The sequence below is a fragment of the Chenopodium album genome, chromosome 16 (genome assembly GCF_948465745.1).
Source record: "Chenopodium album chromosome 16, dcCheAlbu1.1, whole genome shotgun sequence".
NCBI classification, from domain to species: Eukaryota; Viridiplantae; Streptophyta; class Magnoliopsida; order Caryophyllales; family Amaranthaceae; genus Chenopodium; species Chenopodium album.
This window is the reverse complement of record NC_137849.1, coordinates 43351273-43377879: the sequence shown is the minus strand read 5'-3', so window position 1 is coordinate 43377879 and position 26607 is coordinate 43351273. Positions and strand designations below refer to the sequence as shown.

The window sequence follows — 26607 nt, the reverse complement described above, 5'->3', positions numbered from 1 at the left end:
ACTTATAATCGGTCGGTAAATTTTAAAATTACCAATTGATATTTTATTCAGTTGGTGATTTAGTCGGTATAAACGTGAATTTTTGTTGTGGCTTGATCTTAATTATGTTGATTGTAAAATGCTTATATATAACCCAAAGCCTAGACTATAAATACTAAACGTACTTATTCTTATTTATTTACATTACGTTCTATATGCAGAATTAATTATCTAGTTATCTACGGAGTACCACGGTGGAAAAGTTGACAAATAAATAAATAAAAAAGTAACAAAGTTTACTTAGCATTCGATTAGTTCCGCAGTCATAATCAAAAAATACGTCTTTAACATGTTACGTAAATGTAGTAGACTTTATTTACATTGCCAATTACACGCCCTTGGTAGTTGACTAGTTTGTGCCGCTTACTTGTGCAAGAAACAGTCATAATTGCAATTCCTCGAAGACAAAGCCCACAGTTTGTCTCCTCATCACATCCACTTCACAACATGTCTATATAATCCAACATAGTGTCCCCTCCTAATTCCTTTACAAAAATACAAATATTATCAACCAAAAAATTTGCTCATAGCTAGTTATAGATACTTCCTATAACCAAAACCACAAATAAAAAATCAAATATCATTTATATATAAAGTACATTATCCCGTTTCATGTCAATTATTCCCGTTTTCTTCCTCCTCTTCCTCATCCTCTTCCCTCGCAGTATATGTGCTGCGGGGGGTGGCCAATGGCAGCTCTTACAAAAAAGTATTGGTATTTCTGCCATGCACATGCAACTCTTAAATGATGACCGTGTTTTAATATTCGATAGGACCGACTTTGGCCCTTCTAATGTCTCACTTCCTAACGGTCTATGTCGTAAGAACCCTCATGACTTGGCCTTAAAGACCGATTGCACGGCTCACTCGGTTGAGTATGACTCTATTTCCAACACCTTTCGTCCTCTCAACGTGTTAACCGACACGTGGTGCTCCTCCGGAGCCACCCTCCCCAACGGTACACTTGTTCAAACTGGTGGTTACAATGATGGAGAGCGCGTTGTTAGAACTTTTCAACCATCTTGTGGCGTATGTGATTGGGTAGAACTTCCCAACAAGCTACTAATCCGAAGATGGTACGCTACCAACCATATTCTGCCTGATGGTCGTATAATTGTCATAGGAGGTAGAAGAGCCTTCAATTATGAGTTTTATCCAAAAACAACACGTTCTACTTCTCAACTTTACAAGTTACCGTTTCTAGCACAAACTAATGTTCATAATACGGAGAATAACTTGTACCCTTTTGTGTTTCTCCATGTAGATGGGAACTTGTTTATTTTTGCTAACAATCGAGCTATATTGCTTAATTATGTTAAAAATGTTGTTGTTCGGACCTATCCAACTATCCCGGGTGGTGACCCGCGTAGCTACCCGAGCTCGGGGTCCGCGGTTCTTTTACCATTGAAGGATTTGGAGTTGGTGTTGAATGTGGAAGCGGAGGTGTTAATATGTGGGGGTGCACCATTAGGTTCATACTTGAAGGCACATTCGCGTCAGTTTTTGCCAGCTCTAAACACGTGTGCCGGAATTAAGATTAATGATCCTAATCCTACTTGGGCCATTGAGACTATGCCAATGGCTCGTGTCATGAGTGACATGGTGATCCTTCCCAACGAGGATATATTACTAATAAACGGGGCAGGATCAGGTAGTGCTGGGTGGGAGCTGGGTCGAGACCCTGTACTTAGCCCAGTAATCTACCACCCAAACAATGTTTTGGGATCTAGATTCGAACTCCTTAACCCAACTCATGTTCCAAGGATGTACCATTCAAGTGCAATTTTGTTACGCGATGGGAGAATCTTAGTGGGAGGGAGTAACCCACATAAGTTCAACAACTTCACCAATGTGCTTTATCCTACCGAACTTAGCTTGGAGGCATTTTCACCCCCATATTTAGATTCCTCCAAAGTAAAACTACGACCCATTATTGTTACCCCAGCTTCTAGCTCTAAGATTCAATATGGAAAGCTCTTAGAGGTTAAGTTCATAATTACCGAGTTAATTGACCTAGATTCAATTAAGGTTACCATGATTAGTCCACCTTTTAACACACATTCCTTCTCAATGAGCCAAAGATTGTTGGTGCTAACCAATACAACGCCCGCAATGCCTATGAATTCGGGTCGATTTCAAGTCAATGTTAGAACACCCGGATCTATTAACATTGCTCCTCCGGGCTTTTATATGTTATTTGTGGTTCATCAAAGTGTTCCTAGCGTAGGCATTTGGGTTCAACTTATGTGATTAGTCTTTTTTTTTTTTTTTTCTCTTTGTTAACTCAATTGTTACATAGTAATTCTTCATAATTTTGTAAAAAGCTACAAGAGCAGAATTAAGATACAATGCCAAATTAACTTCTTTTTTTTTTTTCTTTTTTTTTTCTTTTTCTTTTTTTTTTCTTTTTCTTTTTTTAATATTTGTGAGATAGATATACCTAATACTTTGTAGATGTACCAAGCAAGGTTTCATATACTAAAGTTGGAGTACAAAAACAATTAACATGCAAGATGTGTTGATTTAATGGGGTATTTTTCCTTTATCTACCTAAAAAATACTTCATAGACGTACAATATAGTTGGTATATAGCACAAAATTATGCATGTGAATACATATTTTGGCGCATATGAACAAACAAGAAATTAGCAATCCCAAAATATGCTACTTGCAATATTCATGATACATGTGAAGCTAAGGTTGACATTCATAAGCTCATACAAGGTCCTTGGGTCCTTGTCTCATGACATTATGATAACTTCAAAGAAATGAATTCTTTTTTTGAACATCTAGCACACAGAATGAAAGATATTCGATCTATTGATCTATCAGGCGGTCCATTTATTGCATAATTCTATAAAAATACGTAATGTAGCTAAGTGGTACATACAAATTACGATATATTCAATTGTCACTTTACTTTTTTAGATTACACTATTCACACGACTAAATATTTTAATTTGAGGGAGCGTTTTGTTGAGTATTAATCGATTAATAATTGATACGACTTTGCGTTTTAGCCTCACTCTACATGGACTATTAGAGTTAGCCCGTGTCAAACTAGAGCTCCCAGGACAGTCCGTGAATTGAATCGTTAAGAAGAAAACAAAAAATTGGTTGTATTACCCGTGAATCAATGACATACAAAATCCAACTTATAAGTTTGTTTTTTTTATTGAGGGGAACTACTTGCTTTTGTACATAAAATTGTTTGACATCTACGGTCTACTATGTATGCACATATCCGTATGTGTCGATAGGAGTGGGGTGCATAAAACACACCAGCTAGCAGTACAATGTAGGAAGTATGGTTAATCTGGAGTTGTTAACTCCTTTCTCCCTCTGTCCAAAAATAAAATAAAATAAAAAAATTAGTATAGACCAAATCCTATGCAAAAGTGATTAACCCAATTATAGAATTTCCGCATGGATACAATAATTTAGATAACTTTAAATTCAACTTACCCAAACCTCATCCGATGACCCGAATTAATAACACCTCTAGCCCAATCTTGATGTATACTTGGTAGAAGTATATCCCCACCTTTTTAAAAGTATGAAATAACTCTTATGAATAGTGCTTGGACAATCATACCCTTTAAAATGTTTGTTTACATTATTGCCCACATTAATGTTAGTTAGCTCTAATGGTGTGTGGATATTTATACCCCTAAAATATTTGTTTATATATTTTCTCTCATTAATGCTACTAACAACTAAAGTTGTGTTATATATAAGGTCAAACTGAAAGAGCTTTCCTAATATTGCTAGTTATGACGCGCGCATCGCGCGCGTTAGCCACCCTAGTGATTAAAAAAAAAATTACAATGTTATGCATGCCTCAACAATCCCCATTTTATTATTGTACTAGTTTAGTCCCGTGCATTATTGCATTAATTAAATAGATGTTATTTGTTTAAAAAAGTTTTCAATATTCTTTTTACGAAAAAGTGTAATCATAATCTTATTAATTAATTTTGAAAAAAGTATTGCATTTATGTAGTCTTAGAATTTTTATTTTTTTTGAAACATGTATCTTAGAATGGAAGAAAAAGAAAAATAGAGAAAAACAACTAATAATGTCGAAAATAGTCTATTTTTGCGGGAAAAATTTTCATAAGAAGTTGACATGTGTTCTCAAATGATATCAGAACAACATTTTTAATTTTGTTTTACTAATAGTTAATAGATGGTGCAATTTTAAATTGGCCACGCCTAACCTATTAGCGAAAAACCATCACAAAATGTAGTGGTACTGCGGTACACACTCGTCCATAGTCCATATATAACTCCTCTCGCATAAAACAATTTAATATCTTCGTTACTTTTTAGATACAACTAAGGGATATTTTTTGTAAAATATAAAAAATATTCTTTATTGCAATTAAAAAGTAATGGAGGTAATACATGAAATACACCGAGCAAATTTTGACTTCATCTATAAATGACTCGTTGACTAAAATATACTATGTATATTTTTTTGAAATTTCGTTTGAGAAAATATGAAAATATACTCCGTACATATTTTGACATGGTGTGTAACAACTAACAAGTTCACTTGCATGATTTTTTGCGGGTAAAGATGATTTCAATAGAAAAGAAGCGAAGGGAGCGAGGGGAATTAAGAACTTAAGTGTACCCAAGTCCATCCTACACATGGTACTACTATCAAGTATCAACCTACCAAGAAACAACTACCGACACAAGCTCGTTCAAGAGATCACGACTATACGATAAAATTAAGGCCACGTCCTAATAAGCTCATCAGTAAATATGGGTTCAATTTAAGGATAATAAGGGCTTAGCCAATTTTAAATAATAACTACGTTATGTTTAACAAGTTTAGATAATTTCAAATAAGTTTAGATAAATGCAATTAAGTTTCCGTTCTTAAGACAAGTCACATTGATGACCATTAACTTTTAAGTTGATTTATATGTTAATTGATTAACTTGTAAATTAATAACTTCATTCCTTAATTTTTAAGTGGATCGGGAATTTTTAGCCTAGGTAAATGTAGGTTTTGGGACAGAGATAACATGACACACATCATCCTTATGCGATAGGAAGTTCAAGACTCAACAAAAGTTAAATTAAATTACCATTCAACACAAAATTGATCGAAACATAAGAAATTACTTCATTAATCGAAACATAAGCACAAATAAAAATAAAAATTACTATTAATCGAAACATTAGAAATTACTTCATTAAGTACACTTCACACAACCTACATCATTGATGATTTATTCTAGATAACCTAATTAAAAACCTTCAAAAGATAACATCAAACTAAAAAGTACCCACATATTCTAACAGTTGATAATAGAGTTTAATACTACTATATTCACACCACATCAACTAAAACCTATTTTATGGTGAATTATAAGCCCTCCCTAAAGCTGTCTATCATGCATCCATCCACAATCTTCTTAGAAACGCTCGCCGCGAATACGACGAGCCAACTGAACATCCTTAGGCATGATGGTGACCCTCTTAGCATGAATGGCGCACAAGTTAGTGTCCTCGAACAAAGCCACAAGGTATGCCTCGGCCGCCTCCTGGATTGCCAACACTGCGTGGCTCTGGAACCTCAGTTCAACCTATTCATCGTCCCAAGATAACAAACACCAAAACCTCAATCAGTTTCAAATAATACTTGAAATACACCATTAAAATTTTATCAAAATTTTAATAAAATTGTTCATCATATTTAACCTTAAAATCTTGAGCGATTTCGCGAACAAGACGTTGGAATGGGAGTTTACGGATCAAAAGCTCAGTACTCTTCTGGTACTTGCGAATTTCACTGCATTAATGCACTATCAAAATTATATATTTTTGTTTAAAAAAAAAAAGATCAATATTAAAAATTACTACAACGTACCAAAAAAATAAAAAATTAAAAATCAACAACATTAGTAAATAAAATTCAACTAGAATAAAGTATAATAATTAGTTAAGTGAAAATAATTGAGGAAAATTACCGAAGAGCAACAGTTCCGGGACGGTAACGATGAGGCCTCTTAACACCACCAGACCTAGGAACAGATTTTCTAGCAGCCTACGAAAGAAAAAAAAAACACAAAATAATCATAAACGAGTATGACCAATTATAAAGAACAAATCAAAAAATCAAACAAGAATCAAGTAAAATCAAACTTACATGACAATTACAAAATTAATCAAGAAAACCCTAGAAATCAAAGATTATGATGTTACATGATGAATGTATGTACCTTTTGAGCAAGTGTCTTCCTAGGAGCCTTACCACCAGTCGATTTACGTGCAGTTTGTTTAGTACGAGCCATTTCAATTCAAATTCAACACCAAAAGAACTTCAAAGAAGTTTTTACAAAACAAATTAAACTCGTGACAAATTAAACTAAGAACAAATGAATGAACAAATCATAACATTATAATCGAAATAGAAAGAAAATGAGGAAGAATTAGAGGGAAGAGAGAGCTTACTATTAATACCTAAAATCGGAGAATTAGGGTTTGAAGAAAGAAAGAGAGAATTGAGAAATATTTGGTGCAGTTGAGAATGAGAATGCATGGGAGTATGGAGTTTGGGGGTTATTTATAGCAGACTGAAGAATGTTGGAGGGTAAGGCGGTTGGAGAGAATGAGGAATACGTGGCTATAATAACCGTAATTTTAATTTTGACACGTCATTAATCCGGATAATTAAGTTAATTCTGATTACTGAGTTTTGATTGGTTGGTTTTATGGAAGCCACGGATTAAGGGGTTTTTTTTTTTTTTTTTTTTTTTTTTTTTTTTTTTTTTTTTTTTGTTGATACTTTTGTGTTTCTTTTGTGGGTAGTGTCTATTTTCTTGGTTGAGTGAGGAGCAAGGTAACGGTTGATTCGATTTCATTATGTTATAATATTGTAATGTTTGATTCAAATGATTATTATTACTTCATTCAATCGTAAAGTGACATGGTAATCAGTACCATTGAAGATTAGATGGTGTGATCGCCTCCATAACAAATAAAATCTTCCGTTCGTGTTTTGGGATTTAAGGTTCGAAACTTTACAAAACAAAGGATAATTTTCTAAAAAAATATAGTTATAGCCATGGTAACTATCTCTAATCAATCTATACCGTTCAATGTTAATACAATATATTCAATCACAGCCACTCATAACGTCATGATATTGACCAAGTTTCTATTAAAGTAAATTTTTTTATTATTGAAAAAAAAATGGAACTTTAATTAATAGTGTACACAACAATTTTATTTGATATTGTTTGGTATGGCCCAAATTTTATAAGCCCATTATTTTGGTGGAGTATTGTGCATATTTTAGAGGCTTACGGAATGATCAAGCAAGATCATTACTTGCTCATGATTTCTCTAAAATAATAACATACATCATTGGGATGGAGATTCGTTGGCCAAATGGCCACCATAAAATAAACCGCTAAGGCAGTCGAAGTTTGGGCGGCATTAGAGGAGAAAGGCTAAAGAAAGATGATCAAAATTCGCGGTTGACAATTTTTTATTACTTTTAAAACAATAATTATGTCAATTTTGATATATTTTGGTTGCAACCGCTACTTTTTCCAAACACTCATACTATCAACCGTTACCTTGACAGCTAACCTCTACCCACTACTATTTGACCGCTACTCGCTACCTTAACAGCTACCCGCTATTCGATCGCTAAAAGCTACCTGCTACCGCTACTTTTGCCAAACAAGACCTATTTTTAACGTTTGAGAAAAGCTACCTAAACGCTACCTCTATCGTTAACCGCTACTAGAATTGCTACCTTGCCGAACACTCTCAAATTTTTTATAGTAGTGTTTTGACTGGTCAAAACGCTAATCGCTACCTCAAACTCTATTACCAGATAAGGCTTAGGATCAAACCATCATGAAATGCAAACATTTGCAACAAAATATAAGGTTGTACTGTGATGATTTGTGTCTTTTAACAAGTGAAAGGAATTAAATTAGTGGGCGTGATCATATAAGACCAACCGAAACACAAGTACACAATCATGCGCAATGTGCTCTAGATGGAGTAATAATGTACTAATTCCAACTCATAAATTTATAAAAATTATATCATTACCATCACAACTTTTTGTCAATTCTCAATGCAAATCTTAACTCAAATTTAACATCACACTACCATTGTAAGTTTGTAACACTATTCCGGTAAAATTGAGAAAATCGGTCATTTATATTCATGTCAAACATTCTTTAAACTTTTGCCCAAATTAAGTTATTTAACCACCTAATAAAACAATCAATTAACATATATATAAAATCAAACAATAACGAACCAAACATCAAAATACGAAGAATATTGCAAACACGAGTCAAAGTAATATATTCAGAATTCACTACACTAAAAGCAATTTTATTGACTTAAATTGTTCAAAACAATCGTTCAAAACAAGTGCAGAGACTCCCTAATACAATCTCAACAACATAAAATGCAAAAATTAATATCCAAAACATTATTCAACTAGCTATGACACATGCACTATCGAGTGTATATATGTATGTACGTATGAATGTATTATACACCATCTATCACTAACAGAACAACTCCTACAAAGTTGATTCAACACACACTTAATTGCTAAACTATTACATCCTTTAGCTTGTTCAATCTTCATTCTTAAGCACGCTCGCCTCGAATACGACGAGCCAACTGAACATCCCTAGGCATGATGGTGACCCTCTTAGCTAGTGGTGGGCATGGGCCGTGCCGGGCCTACCGTGGGCCGTGCCTAGGCGGGCCATGAACAGTGTCGTGCCGGGCCGTGCCGGCCCACGGTGGAGGCGGGCCGTGCCGTGCCGTGCCGGCCTTCAAGCTTCCCCTGTCCACGGCACGGCACGGCCCACCGTGCCGGTCGTGCCGTGCCGGGCCGCCCGTCGTGCCGGCCACCGTGCCGGCCCACGGCTTACCCTTTTTTCTTTTTCTTTTTTAAAAAAAACAATTAAAAAAAACTTTAAAAAAACTTGAATTTTTTTTATGAAAGAAAAAATTGAATTGAATAATTATACAATTTAATATTTGAATTTAATAATTATTAAATTTTTTATGGAGTTAAGTTATATTAAATATTATTTAAATTATATTAATATTTATTGTTCATTCATAATTTACTATATATCATATTATTCATATAACTATATAAGTATTAGACAAAAATTAAATAACAATATAACATATTCCATAAAATTAAAAGTTGAAAAAATTCATTCATAAAAATTTATTAAGTAAAAGATAATATGAAGTACAAGTGCTGCGGGCCGTGCCTCGGGCCGTGCCGGCGGGCCATTTCACGGGCTCGTGCCGGGCCGTGCCATTTTTTGTTTTTTTTTTAACGCAGCCCGCACGAGGCACGAGGGGCGTGCCGTCGTGCCGGGCCGGGCCACTCAGCGGGCCGTGCCGTGCCGGGCCATCCTCGGGCCGTGCCCGGGCCGCCCGCATGCTGACCCGGCCCATGCCCAGCTCTACTCTTAGCATGAATGGCGCACAAGTTAACGTCCTCGAACAAGCCCACAATGTACGCCTCAGCCGCCTCCTGGAGTGCCAACACTGCGTGACTCTGGAACCTCAGCTCAGGCTATTATTCATCCAAGAAAACAACACAAAACCCTAATCAATTTCAAATCATCATTAAAATCAATAAAGTTGTTCAGTGTAATTTTACCTTCAAATCTTGGGCGATTTCGCGAACAAGACGCTGAAATTGGAGTTTACGGATCAAAAGCTCAGTGCTCTTCTGGTACTTGCGAATCTGACTGCATTATCACCAAAAAAAAAAAAAAAAAAAAAAAAAAATGATCAAAATTAAGAAATCTTCTTTCATTATTAACACTATCAAAATAATTTATGTATTTTTTAAAATAAAAAAATCAAGAACAAACATTACTATTATGTAACAAATACTCTTAGAAAAAATCATCAACATTAGTAATTCAACAAGTAAATAAAATTACCGAAGAGCGACAGTGCCGGGACGGTAACGATGAGGCTTCTTAACACCACCAGTCTCGGGACGCCTTTTACCACCAGTCTCAGGAACTGAATTTCTTGCAGCCTTGGAAATAATACAAAATAATCAATTAAAAAGATCGATTTAAATCGAAAAAATCCTAGAAATCAAAGATTATGATTGTACCTTTAGAGCAAGTTGCTTCCTAGGAGCCTTACCACCAGTAGATTTACGAGCAGTTTGCTTAGTACGAGCCATTTCGATTCGAATTCAACTGCGCGAAAGAATTGAAACAAGTTGTAAATCAATTAATTGAAGTTAAAATGAAAATTAACATTCAAAGTTAAGTAATCGATAAAGATTAAAGATTATCATGATGATTCAACAATTACGAAAAAAACAGAGCAAAATTCCAGAAAACAATTGAATCAAGTTTAATAAATCAAAGGAATAATAAAGAAATAAATCAGTTATAGAATTCAATTTGAAGAACTAATTAACATTCGAAGTTAACTAATCGATTAAGATTAAAGATTATGGTGGTGATTCAACAATTACCAAAAAACAGAGTAAATTTCCAGAAAAAACAATTGAATGAAATTAAACAAATCGAAGAAGTAAAAAAGAAATTAAAGACAGCAATCGATTACGGAGGAGAGAGAAATTGAGCTGGAATTGAGGAATTAGGGTTTGGAATTACAGAGAAATGTTTGCTTGAGTAGAGAAATTCTGGTGTAAAATGTTGGGGGTATTTTGATATTTAAGGGGGAGAGAAAGATTTGAATTGGAAGAAAGTGCAAGAAGATGACGTGGACGTGGGTTTAACTGAATTGATGTGACGCGAAAGTGATCCAAGGAATTAGAATATTCATTCTGAATTTTGATTGGTTGATTTAATGGGGGTGGAATTGAGGATTGTTTGTTATGATTTGTGTTTCTTTTGTCTAGTTTTCTGTTAGTATGGTTGAGTTTGGAGGAAGTTAACGGTGTAACTGAAATATTTGGAAACTGAATATGTACTTTTGGCTGAGATGAGGTTTATTTTGTGAGATTCTTATCTATTTGTTGTGTTTAAATGTACAAACCCAACTAGTTATTGCTAAAGATAAGAAAACAACACTACAAATAGTACTGCTGTTATCTTGTATTAATTCAGATAATACTCCTCATTTTAGGATCGTCTTAACTTGATCGTTGTTTTGACAATATCAATACTGGAACTTTGGAGCACTTTATAGTGATTACAATTCTTTAGTCATTTGTTTGTAACTCTAAAATTAGATTTTTAACAAAGAAAAAAAAAATTGGAATTTAATGATAACATATACTCTATAGTATTGAGTAAGGGTATGTTCACATTTACTGAACTGAGTTGAACTGAACTTAATTGAACTGAACTGAACTAAAATGATTGGAGTTGAATTAAACTGAACTGAGCTGAAATGAATATTTTATGAAAAAAGGAAATTAGGAGCTGAACTGAACTGAACTGAACTGAACTGATTAGAGCTGAACTGAATTGAATTGAAAATTAAAATAGAAATAAAAATTCCTCAAAAAAATACAAATAAGAAAAATACCAAACGACTACTACATTCTTAATTGACATTAATTAGCTAGGTCGATCATTTAAAATACCAAACGACTACTACATTCTTAAAATTGACATTAAAGAGTAAAGACGTACATAGTTCAAATAACAAATCTTTGAATTTCACTCTGTAAAAGCTCAAGTTGTGAAAAACATACAGAGTACATAACTTGCAATGAAAAAAGTTTTAATGATCTAATTATACACACAAATAATGGAATTATATAGGTTAAAATAATAATCTTAAAATGCATAATCTAGCTATATGCAAAAAGGATAATAATGTAAGACGGCCATTATACTTTGGGGGTTCCGATTTTGCTATTCAATAGCTCCTATATATATACCCCTTCTCTCCTTATAACTTTAGTACTTTACCCAAACTTCCCTTGTATATTGTTGCATACGAAATCAAATTAAACGAAGTAACCAGCCAACAAGTATGAATTAGGCAACACTGACGAACAGCCGATCGAAGAGCCCATAAACAAGATTATCTTCGTCTTCTCATCTACACGGACTGCTCTCAGCTGGTCTCCATGTTTCAGCACCCTAAATTTACTGATATTTCCTGTTTCTGGTTGTTTCAGGAGATTCTCCCCCGATTTTCTGCTTGTTAGCTTTGTAAGGTGCCTCGAAATTGGGTTGCTCCTGCGCATTGGTTGGCGGCTTGTGCTCGTGACCGCCGTTTCCTTTGTTGGTCTTTTTAGATAGTGGTTCTTGTGTTTGTTTGTTTTGTTAGTGAACTTTGTTTAAAAAAAAAAAAAAAAAAAGACTTAGCCAACACTACTACCTCTTTCTTTAAATGAGTGAAAATCGATTTTGAAATAATCAATTCAAGGCAACATTGTAACATTACTCCGGTAAATTAAAATTGAAAAAATCAGTCATTAAATACTTGTATATATCAAACAATCTATAAACTTCTTCCCTAATTAACCACCTAAATTGATCAATTAATATATAAAATCAATAAAAGTAAACATCAACCAACCAAACAACAAAATATATTGCAAACACGATACAAAGTAATATATTCAGAATTCACTACACAAAAAAACAATTTTATTGACTTGTTCAAAACAAAAGCAGACTTCCTAGCTAATACAATATTACAATCTCAAAAACATAAAATTCGAAAATTAATATCCAAAACATATACAACTAGCTACCTATATATCGAGTGTATATATGTATGTATTTATGTACTTATGAATGTATATACACCACCACTAACAGAGCAACTACAAAGTTCAACACAACCTTATTGCCATCTCCCCTAAAATCTGCTAGGACATTACATCCTTGTTCAATTTTCTTAAGCATGCTCGCCTCGAATACGACGAGCCAACTGCATATCCTCGAGCTTAATGGTGACCCTCTTAGCATGAATGGCGCACAAGTTAGTCTCCTCAAACAAACCCACTAGGTACAACTCGGCTGCCTCCTGTAGTGCCATCACTGCTTCGCTCTGAAACCTCAGCTCAATCTGCTCATAACATAAACCCAAAAAAGAAAAAAGAAAAAAGAAAAAAAAAAAAAAAAAAAAAAGCCCTAATTCAGAAATATTCCACAATTTAAATTTCAATTAATTCTGAATGATTAAATTCAAATTTCTGATTAAAATAAAATGTTAATGAATTTAACCTTAAATTGTTGGGCGATTTCACGAACAAGACGCTGGAAGGGAATTTTGCGGATCAACTTCTCAGTGCTTTTCTGATACTTGCGAATTTCACTACATTATCAAAATTGGAACAAAATCAAAGTTAAATGAGCATATAATTACTGAATTCTTGAAATATTAAATCAAAATAAATTCAAGCATATCTAAATTACTACAAATTTCAAGTTGCATGCTAAAACAATCGTAATTCTTGAGCTAAAATTCCAAAAAAAAAAAAAAAAAAAAAAAAAAAAAAAAGGAAAAAAATTAAATTTTATGTCAAATCTAATGAAATTCTTGAAATACAATGTAAAAGTTAATTAGAATCGGAAATATACCGAAGAGCGACAGTTCCAGGACGGAAACAACGACGTTTCTTCACTCTTCCTGAAATTGTTTCTCCTCCCCCCTACTCATTAATTAAAAATAGAATTAAAAAAAAAAATAGATACAATCAAATAATACAAACAAAATCGAGATTTATTTTCTTAAAAAATGTATATATATATATTACGGTGGCTAGAGCAGCAAGCTGCTTCCTGGGCGGCTTTCCACCGGTAGATCTACGAGCAGTTTGCTTAGTACGAGCCATTTCGATTCGAATTCAACTACAACAACTGCGCGAATTCCAGAAAATTAACAAGTTGTATATCAATTAATTGATGTCATACAATTCAAACTGAAGAACTCAAAGAAATGCAAATTTCCAGAAAACAATAGAATGAAGTAAAGCAAATGAAATCGAACTGAAGGGCTTAACAAAGAAATTAAAGAAAGAAATCGATTACAAAACCACTCCATAATGAATCAAATCTAAAGATTATCGTCGTAATTACCAAATGAGGAGAAGTGGAAATCAGAAATTAGGGTTCTAAAAGACAGAGGCTAGGAATGTTTGGTGGAGTTGAGAAGCTCTGCATGGGAGTGTAAAACAGGGGTGTTGAATTCGGAGAAAGTGCAAGAAGATGACGTGGACGTGGTTCTTATAAGAAACTAATAACTGAATTGATGTGACACGTCAGTGATCCAAAGTAGAACACTCTTGTTCTCAATTTTGATTTAGTTGTTTACTTGTTTTTTGGGTGGATTATTTTTTTTAATATTTGTGTTTCTTTTCATCTTTTGGGTTGTTTATGGGTTGTGTGTGAAGGAGCTGAATGTGGAGTTTGGGCTGAGGTTTATTTTGTGAGACTTATCGATTTGTTGAGTTTCAAATTTCAATGTACAAGTTCAATTAGTAGGAGTAATTGTTAAATCCAAGAACAACACATCAAATCGACAAATTTCGCGATTGTGATTACAAACCTTCATTAGTCATTCATTGGTTACTCTACTGAAAACTTATACTTCCTCCATTCTTTTATAGTTGCAACACACACTTTATCACGGTATTTAAGAGTAGTGGACCTCACATGATATAATACGCTTAAAGTGGGGTTAAAAGGTTGTTAAGAGCATAATCAAGTGAGCCATGTGTTTTAAATAAAGATAATATTCCATTTTTCTCCATAAAAACTTTCTTTTTATGGTATGTTGCAACTATAATGACATTTGCATTTTAGGAAAGTGTTGCAAATATAAAGAAACGGAGGAAGTATTGTACAGAGTATTTAGGTTGTTAGTTTTAAGGTTGCTTGGTTGTATCACTTTATTGTAATATAGATGTATGGGGTGTTTGGGTGCTGGACTTTTGAGTTCTGATTCAGCTCATTAATTAGTTAGCTCATTTAAGGCACCACACAACCACCACGGGACTTGACACTAAGACATGTAGTTTAAAGAACAAACCTTTGCATTTTGCAATTTACACAAAATAATTGGGACGATAATGTACAGAAACCATACCTAGACCAACATAATTTTGCGGGGTTCAAGTTCATCTTTCATTCTACAGCTTTCCCCCGCTCTCCCCCTAAAACCATACCCCTAAACTCATCTTGTATTTTAAATATTCGCCTCACAAGACTCAACTTAAGGCAAACCGTAACTGCGTTATCAGGTCGTTCAGCAGAAAACATCAAAGCTTACTGCTTAGTAGTTTGTACATACCACCCATACCCAAAGTAGCTTTAAGACTTTTAAGTTTTAAGACTATACATGACATCATCAAATCACTTTTAAACTGTTTTAAGACAAGACTTTACAAACTTTCAGCATTTATGAAGAAAGTCTTAAATGGAGTCTTGAAAATTCAAGACCCAACATCATTAACAATAATTTGATTTAATTTTATTGAAAAAAAATGTATAGTGTAAATTTTATTAATATTCATGTTATAGACTATTGTATATATATTTATTGATAAACTTGTTTATTGTATTTTAATACGAAGTATTCCTTTATTTGCTATTTTTTGTTGTATTTTAATCAAATACCATGTAAATTTTTCGACTACGGTTTTATATATATATATATATATATATCACAATGCAATATTCATGTAAATTTTTCGACAATGGTTTTATGTCTATATATATCACAATGCAATATTCATGTTATTTCATTATTATTTATAATTTTGTATCTAGTGGTTTGATATTATTTTTCAGCTATGTAAGATATGTAATTTACGACACGATTGCAAATTATACTATTAAAATATCGTATATAAAAAAGAAAATAAAAATTGTACGTAAATTTAAGCAATCTTAAATGAGTTTGAGGAATAAAGATCTAAATTTAATTGAATCTTAAACAGTCTTAACATAATTATAAAATATTAAAAATTATTAATATATGATGTGGCACGTGAAAAAAATCTTAAGACGAGACAGGGCTAATCTTGCTCTTAAGACTCAACTCTATGCACTATACACAGTGTTTTCCCTATATATACATCAAAACACGGTGTTTTGATAATAAATATTTTTTTTAGTTCTTTAAATACAGTATAATTTATGTACATTTCTTAAAAAAAAAATCTATGTACGTTGTTTTAAAAAAAAAACACATGTTTGTACGTTGTTCCAAATTTTTTTTATAGATATGAACGTAGTTTTTAATTTTTTGTATACAAATTTTTTTTTATAGATATGTACGTTGATTTTAATTTTTTTGTATACAAAAATCATGTTCCAAAGTTTTAATGCAATATGTGTAATTTTAAAATTTCATGCCTTTAAATTAATTAAATTCATGTAGTTCCATTATAATTGATTTTTTTTTTGCTTGATCTATTTTGCTATTATTTTTCAACTGTAACATCTAAATTGGGTTAGAAATTTGCTACAATATTCATATCATATTAAAATTATATATGTATTTCAAAAAAAATATATTGAAACATATGTTAAAAGACAAAAAAAAAAATTAATAAATATTTTAAATAAATCTAAAATAAGTCTTAGGATTGAAGAGATAAATCTGATTGAGTCTTAAAGAGTCTTAACATAATTAAAATTAAAAAAATTATTAAATTTAATATAAAATCTGATGTGAAAATTAATTAAAATTAAAAAAATTATTAAATTTAATATAAAATCTGATGTGAAAATTAATTAAAATTAAGACCAGACAGGGCTAATCTTGCTCTAATGGGATTCGTAACAATTATGCACAAATAGGGTAACAAATTAAATCTTAAGCCTTCCCCATAAAAACTTGGAAGAACTCAACATTTGAAACAAATCAGTGAATAAATCAAAAAACCAATCAACAAAACACAACAGAACAAATAGAAAGAAAAGAGATGAATTCAGATGCAATAACTAAAGCAATTCAATTGATTGGTTCAAAACAAATCCGAAAACCATAAAACAAGTATCCAATGTATTTCAAAACAAATCACCCAAGTAGGTATAGAGTATATACACCACCACACCAACAGACCCACTAAATGTTGCTGTATCTTTAACTTAATCTATCAAACTCATCCTAAAAACTGCTACTCATCCTTCTTCAATCAACTTAAGCACGCTCGCCACGAATACGACGAGCTAATTGAATGTCCTTAGGCATGATGGTCACCCTCTTAGCGTGAATGGCGCACAAGTTGGTGTCCTCAAACAGACCCACAAGGTATGCCTCAGCCGCCTCCTGAAGTGCCAATACGGCGTGACTCTGGAACCTCAGATCAGTCTGTTCATCATCAACAACACAAAACCCTAATCAGTAACAATTCCCAATAACACAAACAACAATTACAAATTTTGATGAAATAGTAACTAATTTTTACCTTGAAATCTTGAGCAATTTCACGAACAAGACGCTGGAAGGGGAGTTTGCGGATCAAAAGCTCGGTACTCTTCTGATATTTGCGAATTTCACTGATCATAAAAAAATTCAAATAATTAGCACAATTGTAATTTGATTCAAATAATGATTGAAGATTAATTTACAAAATTGAATATTTACCGAAGAGCGACAGTTCCAGGACGGTAACGATGAGGTTTCTTGACTCCTCCAGTGGTTGGAGCTGATTTTCTAGCAGCCTTCGTTAACAAATTAATCAATTAGAAATTAAACGAGCTTAATCGAAATAAATTCTAATTCAAAAAGAATTGAATCGAAAAAAATACCCCAAATATTTGAACGAATTGAATTGAATATTAAAATAAGAACCCCAATTTCTTAATTGAATAGAATTAAAACAAACCCCAATTTCAAAGCAAATTAAATTGAATCGAAAAAAACCCAAATTCATTTAACAAATTGAATTGAATCGAAGAAAACCCAAATAATTTGACGGATTAATCAGAGGAAACCATTAGAAAGATGAAATACCTTGGTAGCAAGCTGCTTCCTGGGAGCCTTACCACCGGTAGATTTACGAGCAGTTTGCTTAGTACGAGCCATTGGAAATCAAAAATTCAATCGAAAAAACTGCAGAAAAATCCCAGAAACCAACAAAAAAAAAAAATCAGCCAACATTCAAACAAACAAGAAATCAATCAGAACAAGAGATATAGAGCAGAACAGAAGAGAGATTGTACCTGGAGATCGGGAATTAGGGTTTTTGAATCGAAGAGAAAGAAGCAGGAATTAATTAAATTGATTGAATGATTTTTGGGAATTTGATATTGGGAGCCTTTTTATAAGAGAGAGAGAAAAGGGGTGCGGATTGGTTGGATATGAAGGGGGTGAAAGTGGGGGGCATGGACACGTAATCGTTACTGTCTATTTTGACACGTCATCGATCCTGATGTTTGAGATACTGAGTTCTGATTGGTTGGTTTTATGGGTGGCCGGATTAGTAACATCTTTTGTGTTTCTTTTATCTGATTAATTAATTAAATACGGAGTAATTATCTTTTGATTACTCTCTAGTAGGTCGGTAATTGTGAGATTGGTAAATGATTTACGTAATTGTATGGACCAAATTATGAACTTTGGCCAGGTTCATTTTGTTCAATATTTCCAATTTAAATCTCAATGGGAGAGCCCATAGGCCCAAGTATTTTGATTTTTTTTTTATAGGTAAGATGAAAGATCCTATTAAACTGACACTTCTCACAAGTTTAGTCCGTTCAGCTCCGCAGGTCAGCACTTGAGAGTAGATGGGGGAGGTAAGGGAATCCCCCTACTCCCAAGCATTTTATAGTTAGTGGGGCTCAAACTTGTGACCTCAAAATCACAAGGTGAGTTCCCCACCAATTTTAAATTAGCTTACTACTCGTAGCTAAACAGCATAAAGTATTTTCTACGTACCCATTTTTTTATCCCGTTTGATTTTCATGTGTCTAAAACGCATGTATCTCTATATTCCATATGTGTTAAAAACAAAACTTGAAATTAATAAAATATACAATGAAAACAAATTCAATAAGATTACATATGACTATATTAGCTCTTATAAACCAACAAGAGTAGGATCAAGTGGTAAGTAACTTGATGTCGCTTAAGGGAGGTCTCAAGTTCAAGCCTCACCGAATGTAGAAAATTCTTGTTGCGAGACTCACCCATCATAAGCCAGATGTGCAACCCGAGTCGGATTCGGATGTAGTCGGAGCTAAGCTCCGGTGAACCGGATGGGGCAAACTCTAATATATATATATATATATATATATATATATATATATATATATATATATATATATATATATATATATATATATATATATATATATATATATATATATATATATTAGCTCTTATAAATTATTGAGAATTTAAGGTCAAAATTTGACCAAATATTGATCATAGGGCAAAAATAGGGACAAAGGGTGTAGTGTAGTTAGAACAATATTTTTCATTTCAAATAGGTTCATTTCAAAAAAAAAAAATAAAAAAAAAATAAAAAAAATAAATAATAAATAATAAGTTCAGTTGAGTGAAAATCAAATGAGTAGAATAAGGACCGGTTCTCTTTAGCTTAATTTCAGCTCAGTTCTTAGTCTTTTCTCTCATAAAACAATTTAGTTTAGTTCAGTTTCAGTTCAAACTTACCTCAGAATAGGCCCTAAATGTATTTTACACAAGCCCACAGGCAAAAATAAATGTTATCTTCAACTATTTCAACCATAATATTGACTAAATGACTATTGAGCTTAAAAAATAAACGACTCCAGTTGAGTCGAATTTAGCCGATAAAATTGAAATTATTTTTCTTACATGAAAATTATTTTTTCATAAAGATTTGGATTGGTGCAATTTAGGTTGAAATATGTTTTGGGTCAAATTGTTTTGAGTTGATTATTAGTTTGGGTCAAATTAGGGAGTGTTCAATTCACTTAATTTTCACCAATCTGAACTTATCTGAACTAATTACACCATATTAAAACTTATTTTAGTTGTAATTTGTACACCGTATTAACAACCCTTATCAGAGCTTATTTTTTATAAACTAAAATTATTTGAACTTATTGCACCTGAAATAGGTGAAAATAAGGTGAATAGAACAAAACAAACTCTATCATGTTCACCTTATTTTCACCTATTTCAGGTGTAATAAGTTCAATTCAGGTTTAATAAGTTCTGATAAGGGTTACTCGTGTACAAATTTATTAACTATTTTTTTTACGGGTATAAACCTATTAACTATTATTAAAACAAAACATGCTGATGTTATCATTTTTAAAAATGTCTTATGTGTCAAGCTCTTATTAAAAATTTTCTATCTAAATTTACATATATATAATGTCATTTTTTTCCCTTTCATTTTACTTACTAGAACTTAGGGTCTGTTCACGTTTACTTAATTTCAGTTCAGTTCAGTTCAGCTCCAATAAGTTCAGTTCAGCTCCTAATTTCACTCTCTCGTAAAATATTCATTTCAGTTCAGTTTAGTTCACTTCAACTCCAATCACTTCAGTTCAGTTCTGCTTAGTTCCAATCACTTCAATTCAGCTCACTAATGTGAACAGACCCTTAGAGTATGAAGCTAAATTTTAAAAAGGATTATGTACATGTTTATTGAATATTTATAAAATAAACTGCCCACTCAAATTTAAAAGTTATTGACAACCAAAGAAATGAAAGAATTATGAAAAATAATTACTTATTACCATCGTACAACATGCGGAAACTAATCTAGTTACAACTAAAATAAATTTTAAATAAGGTAAATTCAGATAAGTTCAGATAACTTCAAATAAGTGAAAATAAAGTGAATAGAATACACCCCCTAATATTGCTCGCTTTGTTTGCTATGTCATTTTCCAAGGGTCAAGTTGGTTTGAATAGGGTTGGGTAGTATTTGAATTTCGATTCACATATTTTCACTTTCGAGTCGGGTAATTTGATATGGGTCAATTTTCTCGACATGGAGTAACATAGTATGAGTTGACGGGATCACATATTGAGGCCCCGTTCTTTAGAGCTGCTCTGCTCTGCTTTGCTCTGCTTTGCTCTGCTGAAATCTGCTCTGCTTTGCTTTGCTCTGCTCTGCTCTGCTGAAATCTGCTCTGCTCTGCTTCAATCTGCTCTGCTCTGCTTTGCTCTGTTCTGCTCTGCCCTGCTCTGCTCTGCTTAAAATTAATACTTAATATTGAATTATTATAATAATAATGTATATTTAATAATAATAATAAATAATTAATACTTAATGATAATAATAATCAATATTTAATAATAATAATAAATAAATAATATTTTATAATAATAATAATAAATATTTAATAATAATAATATATAATTAATATTTAATAATAATAATATATAAATAATATTTAATAATAATAATATATAATTAATATTTAATAATAAAAATATATAAATAATATTTAATAATAATAATAAATATTTAATGATAATAATATATAATTAATATTTAATAATAATAATATATAATTAATATTTAATAATAATAATATATAATTAATATTTAATAATAATAATATTATTAAATATTAATATTTAATAATAATAATAATAATTAATATTTAATAATAATAATATTAATAATAATATAATTAATATTTAATAATAATAATATTAATAATAACATAATTAATATTTGATAATAATAATATTAATAATATAATTAATATTTAATAATATAAATATTATTAATTATAATTAATATTTAATAATAAAATTTAGTAGTAGTAGTAAGTATAAGTAGTAGTCGTAGTAGTAGTAGTAGTAAGTATAAGTAGTAGTAGTAGTAGTAGTAGTAGTAGTAGTTATAATAATAATAATAATAATAATAATAATAATAGTAATAGTAATAATAATAATAGTAATAATAATAATAGTAATAATAATAATAATAATAATAATAGTAATAATAATAATAGTAATAATAATAATAATAATAATAATAATAATAGTAATAATAATAATAGTAATAATAATAATAATAGTAAAAATAATAATAATAATAATAATAGTAATAATAATAATAATAATAGTAATAATAATATTAGTAATTATAATAATATTAGTAATAATAATAATATTAATATTAATGAAATCTGCTCTGCTCTGCTCGGCTCGGCTCTGCTTTGCTTTGCTCTGCTTGCTTCAATCTGCTCTGCTCTGCTGAAATCTGCTCTGCTCTGCTCTGCTTTGCTCTGCTCTGCTGAAATCTGCTCTGCTCTGTTCTGCTCTGCCCAGAAGCTCAAAAGAACAGGGCCTGAGGCATCCCAGCAGCTCGGAGACAGAGATGGGAAGTAGGGAGAGAGAGAGTAAAGGTTACGCATGGGCAGTAGCAGCGGGCTTCACCGCAGCCTTAGCTGCCATTTCTGCAAAGTACTTCTCTTCTCAGGTGCTAATTTCTTTCATTCTTTTACTCATTTTTGTCATAATTTACTCATCAGTTTATTTTCTTGCGATTTTGTTATGGGATTTAAATGGGGTTTTGATTAATTAGATTAGGTTTTGAGAAAAGTTGAACAAATCAAGTTGCTGAATTTGGTATGTGAAATTTGGTCATCCATGGAAATTAGCTTTGAAATTAGCCTGAATTCTGTTTAAAAGCAAGTTTATGAACTGGGATTGATTAAGTTGGGAAAATTTGGATTTTTTTGAGGATCTAATTGAGCAATGAAGTCATGTTGGAGCTTGATTTTTGATCTGACCTTGTTAAGTAGACATCATGAACAATCTCTGGTTAATTTCGAAATGCTGCTGCTTTTTTGACATGGAAAGGGCTTTGATTGTGAGGGTTTTGATTGGAGCTTGTTGTGGTGGGAGATTCGACATGTTTTGGTGATGCACTCGAAGATCGATCATCTGTCTTTTAGTGTAGGATCTTGCCTGTTGGTGCTCCTACGCGGCCTTTGGTGTAGGCTATGTTTAGCTTGTTACCTTGCTAAGATGCACTGTAATGGACAACAAGAAATGTTTTATGTGATATCACAAAAGTCGGTAATTTACACCGTACAAAACAAGTTGCAAGGCAAAATGGCCTGCGGTGTAGGCTATGTTTAGCTTGTTACCTTGCTAAGATGTACTGTAATGGACAAACATGAAATCACAAAAGTTAGTTATTTACACCGTACGAAACAAGTTGCAAGGCAAAATACCATATGGGAAGTACCATAGCCAGTACCATATACGGCCTTTGGTGTAGGCTATGCGTAGCATTGACAGTGCCTGGCAAATGTGAAGCATTGGTATCATATATTCACAGGCAACATATTGCGCAACTGGTCATACATGTTGAATGTATGCCATTGATAGTAGTAGTGAATATGGCAAGATAAGTATGTTGATCTTCTATGTAATATGGTGTTATATAATGATGGGAAGGTAGAAAGAGAATATCAGTAGAATCCATAGAAGAGAATCCATAGAAGTTGAGTCTTTCCGTAGACAATTTAAATCAAGCTGGAAGTGAGTTATTATGAATAATTCGATGTAAAAAACTAAAAATGACATAGATGAAGAGAGAGCATTTAGTGGTAATTGGAGTTTACTAGCTTATCTTTTATTACCTAGCTATAAGGGAACAGGAAGAATTGAAGGATGAATAGTTAGAATTTAGAATCTATCTAATACTCTGGCAAATTGATGAATATCAATGTATTGTTGCTTCTGTTTGCTTTTTAAGACAATGGTTAGAAGTGAACCTAAGTTAGGCTTAGTAATTGTGTATTACACGATTCCAATATTAGTATGTTACCAACCCAGATGTTGACTCTAAGAGCCTGTTCTGAGCTGAGCTGAGCAGTCTTGTTAATTTTCTCCTGTTTTAGCCAAGGCATTGAAGCAAGACAATCCCCCTGTAGTCTTGTGTGTAGTACTTGCAGCTATTAAAGCTTCACAGCTTTCACTGGGATAGTTTTTTGTTGAGTGTGTGCTGGGTAATGGGTATTTGGGCCTGGGTGGCATTTTTGTTATCATAATGAAATTATGTTTGTGTATTGAGCATTGCATTGTTCCTGGACCCAAGTATGTTATGTATAGAACTTAAACAGTAACTGATGTGGATATGTTTTTTGTGACCAGCTTGTCAAATACAGCCTTGTAATTGCGTTTAATGTGACAATGTGGGGATGCTACGTCAACAGCCTTAGGGCACTTTCATCTCTACAAGCTACTGTGACAAACTTTGCTACAAATTTCCTCTCCTCTGGTCTGGCTGGTTTCCTTTTATTTGGAGAGACATTATCAGCCAAGGTAAAGAAAGTCTCAGAATTTCCTTTCTTCTATATAGATTCTTTTGTACAATGCATATTTGGTCAAACCATATTGGTCAATGTTATGGTCTTAGTTTGACAACTTTGACCATGATTTTATTGATGTTCAATGTCTTCCTCAAACCTCACGTTAAGCTAAGCTATCCTAGTTCTCTTTTAAAAATGGGTTTCTTCTTGGAAAGTAACTAACATATAAAAGTGCTGCAGCTGTAATACACAAGGCTGTATCTGATAAACTCTTGTTAGATAAACTAAAGATTAATATGAACTATATTTATATGAACTTGCTTGGTCTTATAGTTCCAATGGAATTGTGTAGGCATTAATTTGTTTTCCCATCTGACTGAAGCTGTTTATTTGAGTCGATCAATGAGATTAAATTTTTGTATGGAGTACTGGACAGATGTAAAACAAGTAAAAACCACACTTTGAAGTTTGTTCTTAAGACTCTTAACCCCAAGAACTCATTTGCATAGTTACACAATTAAAAACCGCACATCTTAGTTATCATCTTTAGTACATGTTATGATTTGGTGAACTGTATTTTTCAAAGTTTTAATCTACTACTTGTGCTACAATTTCTTTTGAATGTCTGGTGTTCTAGCCAGATTCCACTTCACAGCTCCATGTCTTTGTCCATAGCCCCATGTCTTTGTCCATATTAAATCTTGTCAATCATCATATACGCATATGTTATACGTATAATGCGTTTTATTATTGCCATGCTAATTTATCTCTGTAATTCTCAATTCTGGCAACAGTGGTTCGCAGGTGCCTTACTGATTGTAGTCGGTGTATTCATACTCACTAAATCAAGCATAGAGAAGAAAACAAACACCGATTAGATGCTTGCGTGTAATGGCTTTGTGCAACAGCTTCCATGTTTGGGTGCACATCAGAAATCAATAGCCTTAGTAATTACTTCTGTCTGATGGCTTTGTGCAACAGCTTCCAAGTATACACACCCAATCAGGTGCAATCAATCAGATACTTTTGCCAAATTTTGCTCTTGCACTTGCACCATCAGTTTCAAATATGCTGCACAAAGCCTGTGTCGATTCAGCCTTTGGGAAAGAAGATGAACACCGGACCGTCCATAAATCTTCATGCCACGCTTTATGTCACGCTTTGCTCTGCCTCTGATGAACTTCTACATCTCCGAGATTTTTTTTAGGTAGAAGTCCCCCTTGGAAATGTTGTTAGCTTGTTATTCTATAACTTCCTTTACTTTATCAGGTACAATGATTTGTATATTCTCAAGTAAATTGTGGCATGTCACTGTTGTGAATCTTTTTTAAGTGAAAGTAAAAAGTGCAGAATATGATTCTTTTAATCTTACCAGTATAAGATTAGCAAGTGATGCACAGCTAAAAGGAAAAATGAGTCACATTGACACTAATTTCAATTAAAATGGAAACCACTTTAATATTAGCATATGTAAGACGTATCCTACTATTTTTGTGACCCTCATTAGTTTGTTGCAATTACTTTATTTGGGAAATTAGAGTGTTAACTGGTCATAATAATTTTCCTCCTTTTATTTAGTCAAAGGAAGTTTTATGTCACTGTAATTAATAAAGATCAATGATATTGACCTTTACAATTTGTATATATTTAGATCAATAATATATGGCATAATTCCTGTCAAATAAAATTAAAAAATGTATATGGCAATATTAGTGTGATTGTAAAAAAATTTACCCATTCATTGATTTTTGGTAAATGTAAATAAGTTGTAGATCATGATGATCCATACACAATTACATTTTTTAAGAGAGGGCAAATTGGCAAAACCCCTTAATAAAAGCAAGAAATGAAGTAAAAAGGCATACAAAAAGGCAAAACTAAGCACAAAATAAGTGAAAAGACAAATTAGTTAAACTGTTACATTGACACTTTTTTAGCAAGTCACTCCGCTACAGTCCTCAATTAAATGCCACAAAATTCCAATTGAAACCATCTAAAAAAAGGTTTAGGGCGTGTTCGGCGTTAGTTTTTGAGTAGCTTTTAGTGGTTTGACTTGGTCAAACCACTACTTAACAAAAAATGTGAGTGTTTGGCAAAGTAGTGGTTAGGGTAGCTTTTAGTGGTGGAAGTAGCTTTTATGAAAAGTTAGAAAGATTAGCCTTTGAAATTAGAGGTAGCTTTTGAAGTAACTGTTGAAAATTTAATCTATAGTTTTAAAAATAAAATATTGATTTTTATATGTAACAGCTAGTCAACTGCTACTTTACCGAACACTCATATCTAAATTATTTATTTTCACAGCTAACAGCTTGTTAACAGCTAACAACTACCTACACAGCTAACAGCTACCTTC

The 26607-nt window shown here is 32.4% G+C and overlaps 5 protein-coding genes and 1 pseudogene across 6 annotated transcripts; 2 read left to right on the top strand and 4 right to left on the bottom strand.

The window, feature by feature from the left end:
* Window positions 1-651: 651 nt before the first annotated feature.
* LOC145585450 (aldehyde oxidase GLOX pseudogene) lies at window positions 652-2474 on the top strand (annotated as a pseudogene).
* A 2997-nt stretch (window positions 2475-5471) lies between these two features.
* On the bottom strand, window positions 5472-6356 carry LOC145584356 (histone H3.3-like). Its single transcript, XM_081641215.1, has 4 exons — window positions 6279-6356; window positions 6027-6103; window positions 5758-5848; window positions 5472-5642 (listed from the first exon to the last, which is right to left on the bottom strand). Exons 1-4 carry the CDS (start codon window positions 6348-6350, stop codon window positions 5472-5474), a joined length of 411 nt encoding a protein of 136 aa, XP_081497341.1. The 5' UTR covers window positions 6351-6356.
* A 2326-nt stretch (window positions 6357-8682) lies between these two features.
* On the bottom strand, window positions 8683-10282 carry LOC145585448 (histone H3.3-like). Its single transcript, XM_081642146.1, has 5 exons — window positions 10196-10282; window positions 10014-10090; window positions 9725-9815; window positions 9529-9637; window positions 8683-8750 (listed from the first exon to the last, which is right to left on the bottom strand). The coding sequence occupies exons 1-5, from the start codon at window positions 10265-10267 to the stop codon at window positions 8683-8685; spliced, it is 417 nt and encodes a 138-aa protein (XP_081498272.1). The 5' UTR covers window positions 10268-10282.
* A 2636-nt stretch (window positions 10283-12918) lies between these two features.
* On the bottom strand, window positions 12919-13864 carry LOC145585447 (histone H3.2-like). Its single transcript, XM_081642145.1, has 4 exons — window positions 13781-13864; window positions 13605-13675; window positions 13248-13338; window positions 12919-13089 (listed from the first exon to the last, which is right to left on the bottom strand). Exons 1-4 carry the CDS (start codon window positions 13856-13858, stop codon window positions 12919-12921), a joined length of 411 nt encoding a protein of 136 aa, XP_081498271.1. The 5' UTR covers window positions 13859-13864.
* A 3095-nt stretch (window positions 13865-16959) lies between these two features.
* LOC145585446 (histone H3.3) lies at window positions 16960-18322 on the bottom strand. The gene is made up of 5 exons (XM_081642144.1): window positions 18198-18322; window positions 17989-18087; window positions 17620-17696; window positions 17441-17531; window positions 16960-17343 (listed from the first exon to the last, which is right to left on the bottom strand). The coding sequence occupies exons 2-5, from the start codon at window positions 18058-18060 to the stop codon at window positions 17173-17175; spliced, it is 411 nt and encodes a 136-aa protein (XP_081498270.1). The 5' UTR covers window positions 18061-18087; window positions 18198-18322; the 3' UTR covers window positions 16960-17172.
* Window positions 18323-20946: 2624 nt separating this feature from the next.
* LOC145585445 (uncharacterized) lies at window positions 20947-25625 on the top strand. 2 transcript variants are annotated; one of them, XM_081642143.1, is made up of 5 exons: window positions 20947-21006; window positions 22285-22411; window positions 24097-24267; window positions 25049-25142; window positions 25216-25625. In XM_081642143.1, exons 2-4 carry the CDS (start codon window positions 22310-22312, stop codon window positions 25130-25132), a joined length of 357 nt encoding a protein of 118 aa, XP_081498269.1. In that variant the 5' UTR covers window positions 20947-21006; window positions 22285-22309; the 3' UTR covers window positions 25133-25142; window positions 25216-25625. The 2 variants fall into 2 exon arrangements, with proteins under 2 accessions (XP_081498269.1, XP_081498268.1); XM_081642142.1 differs by having other exon boundaries at window positions 25049-25625.
* Window positions 25626-26607: the final 982 nt, after the last annotated feature.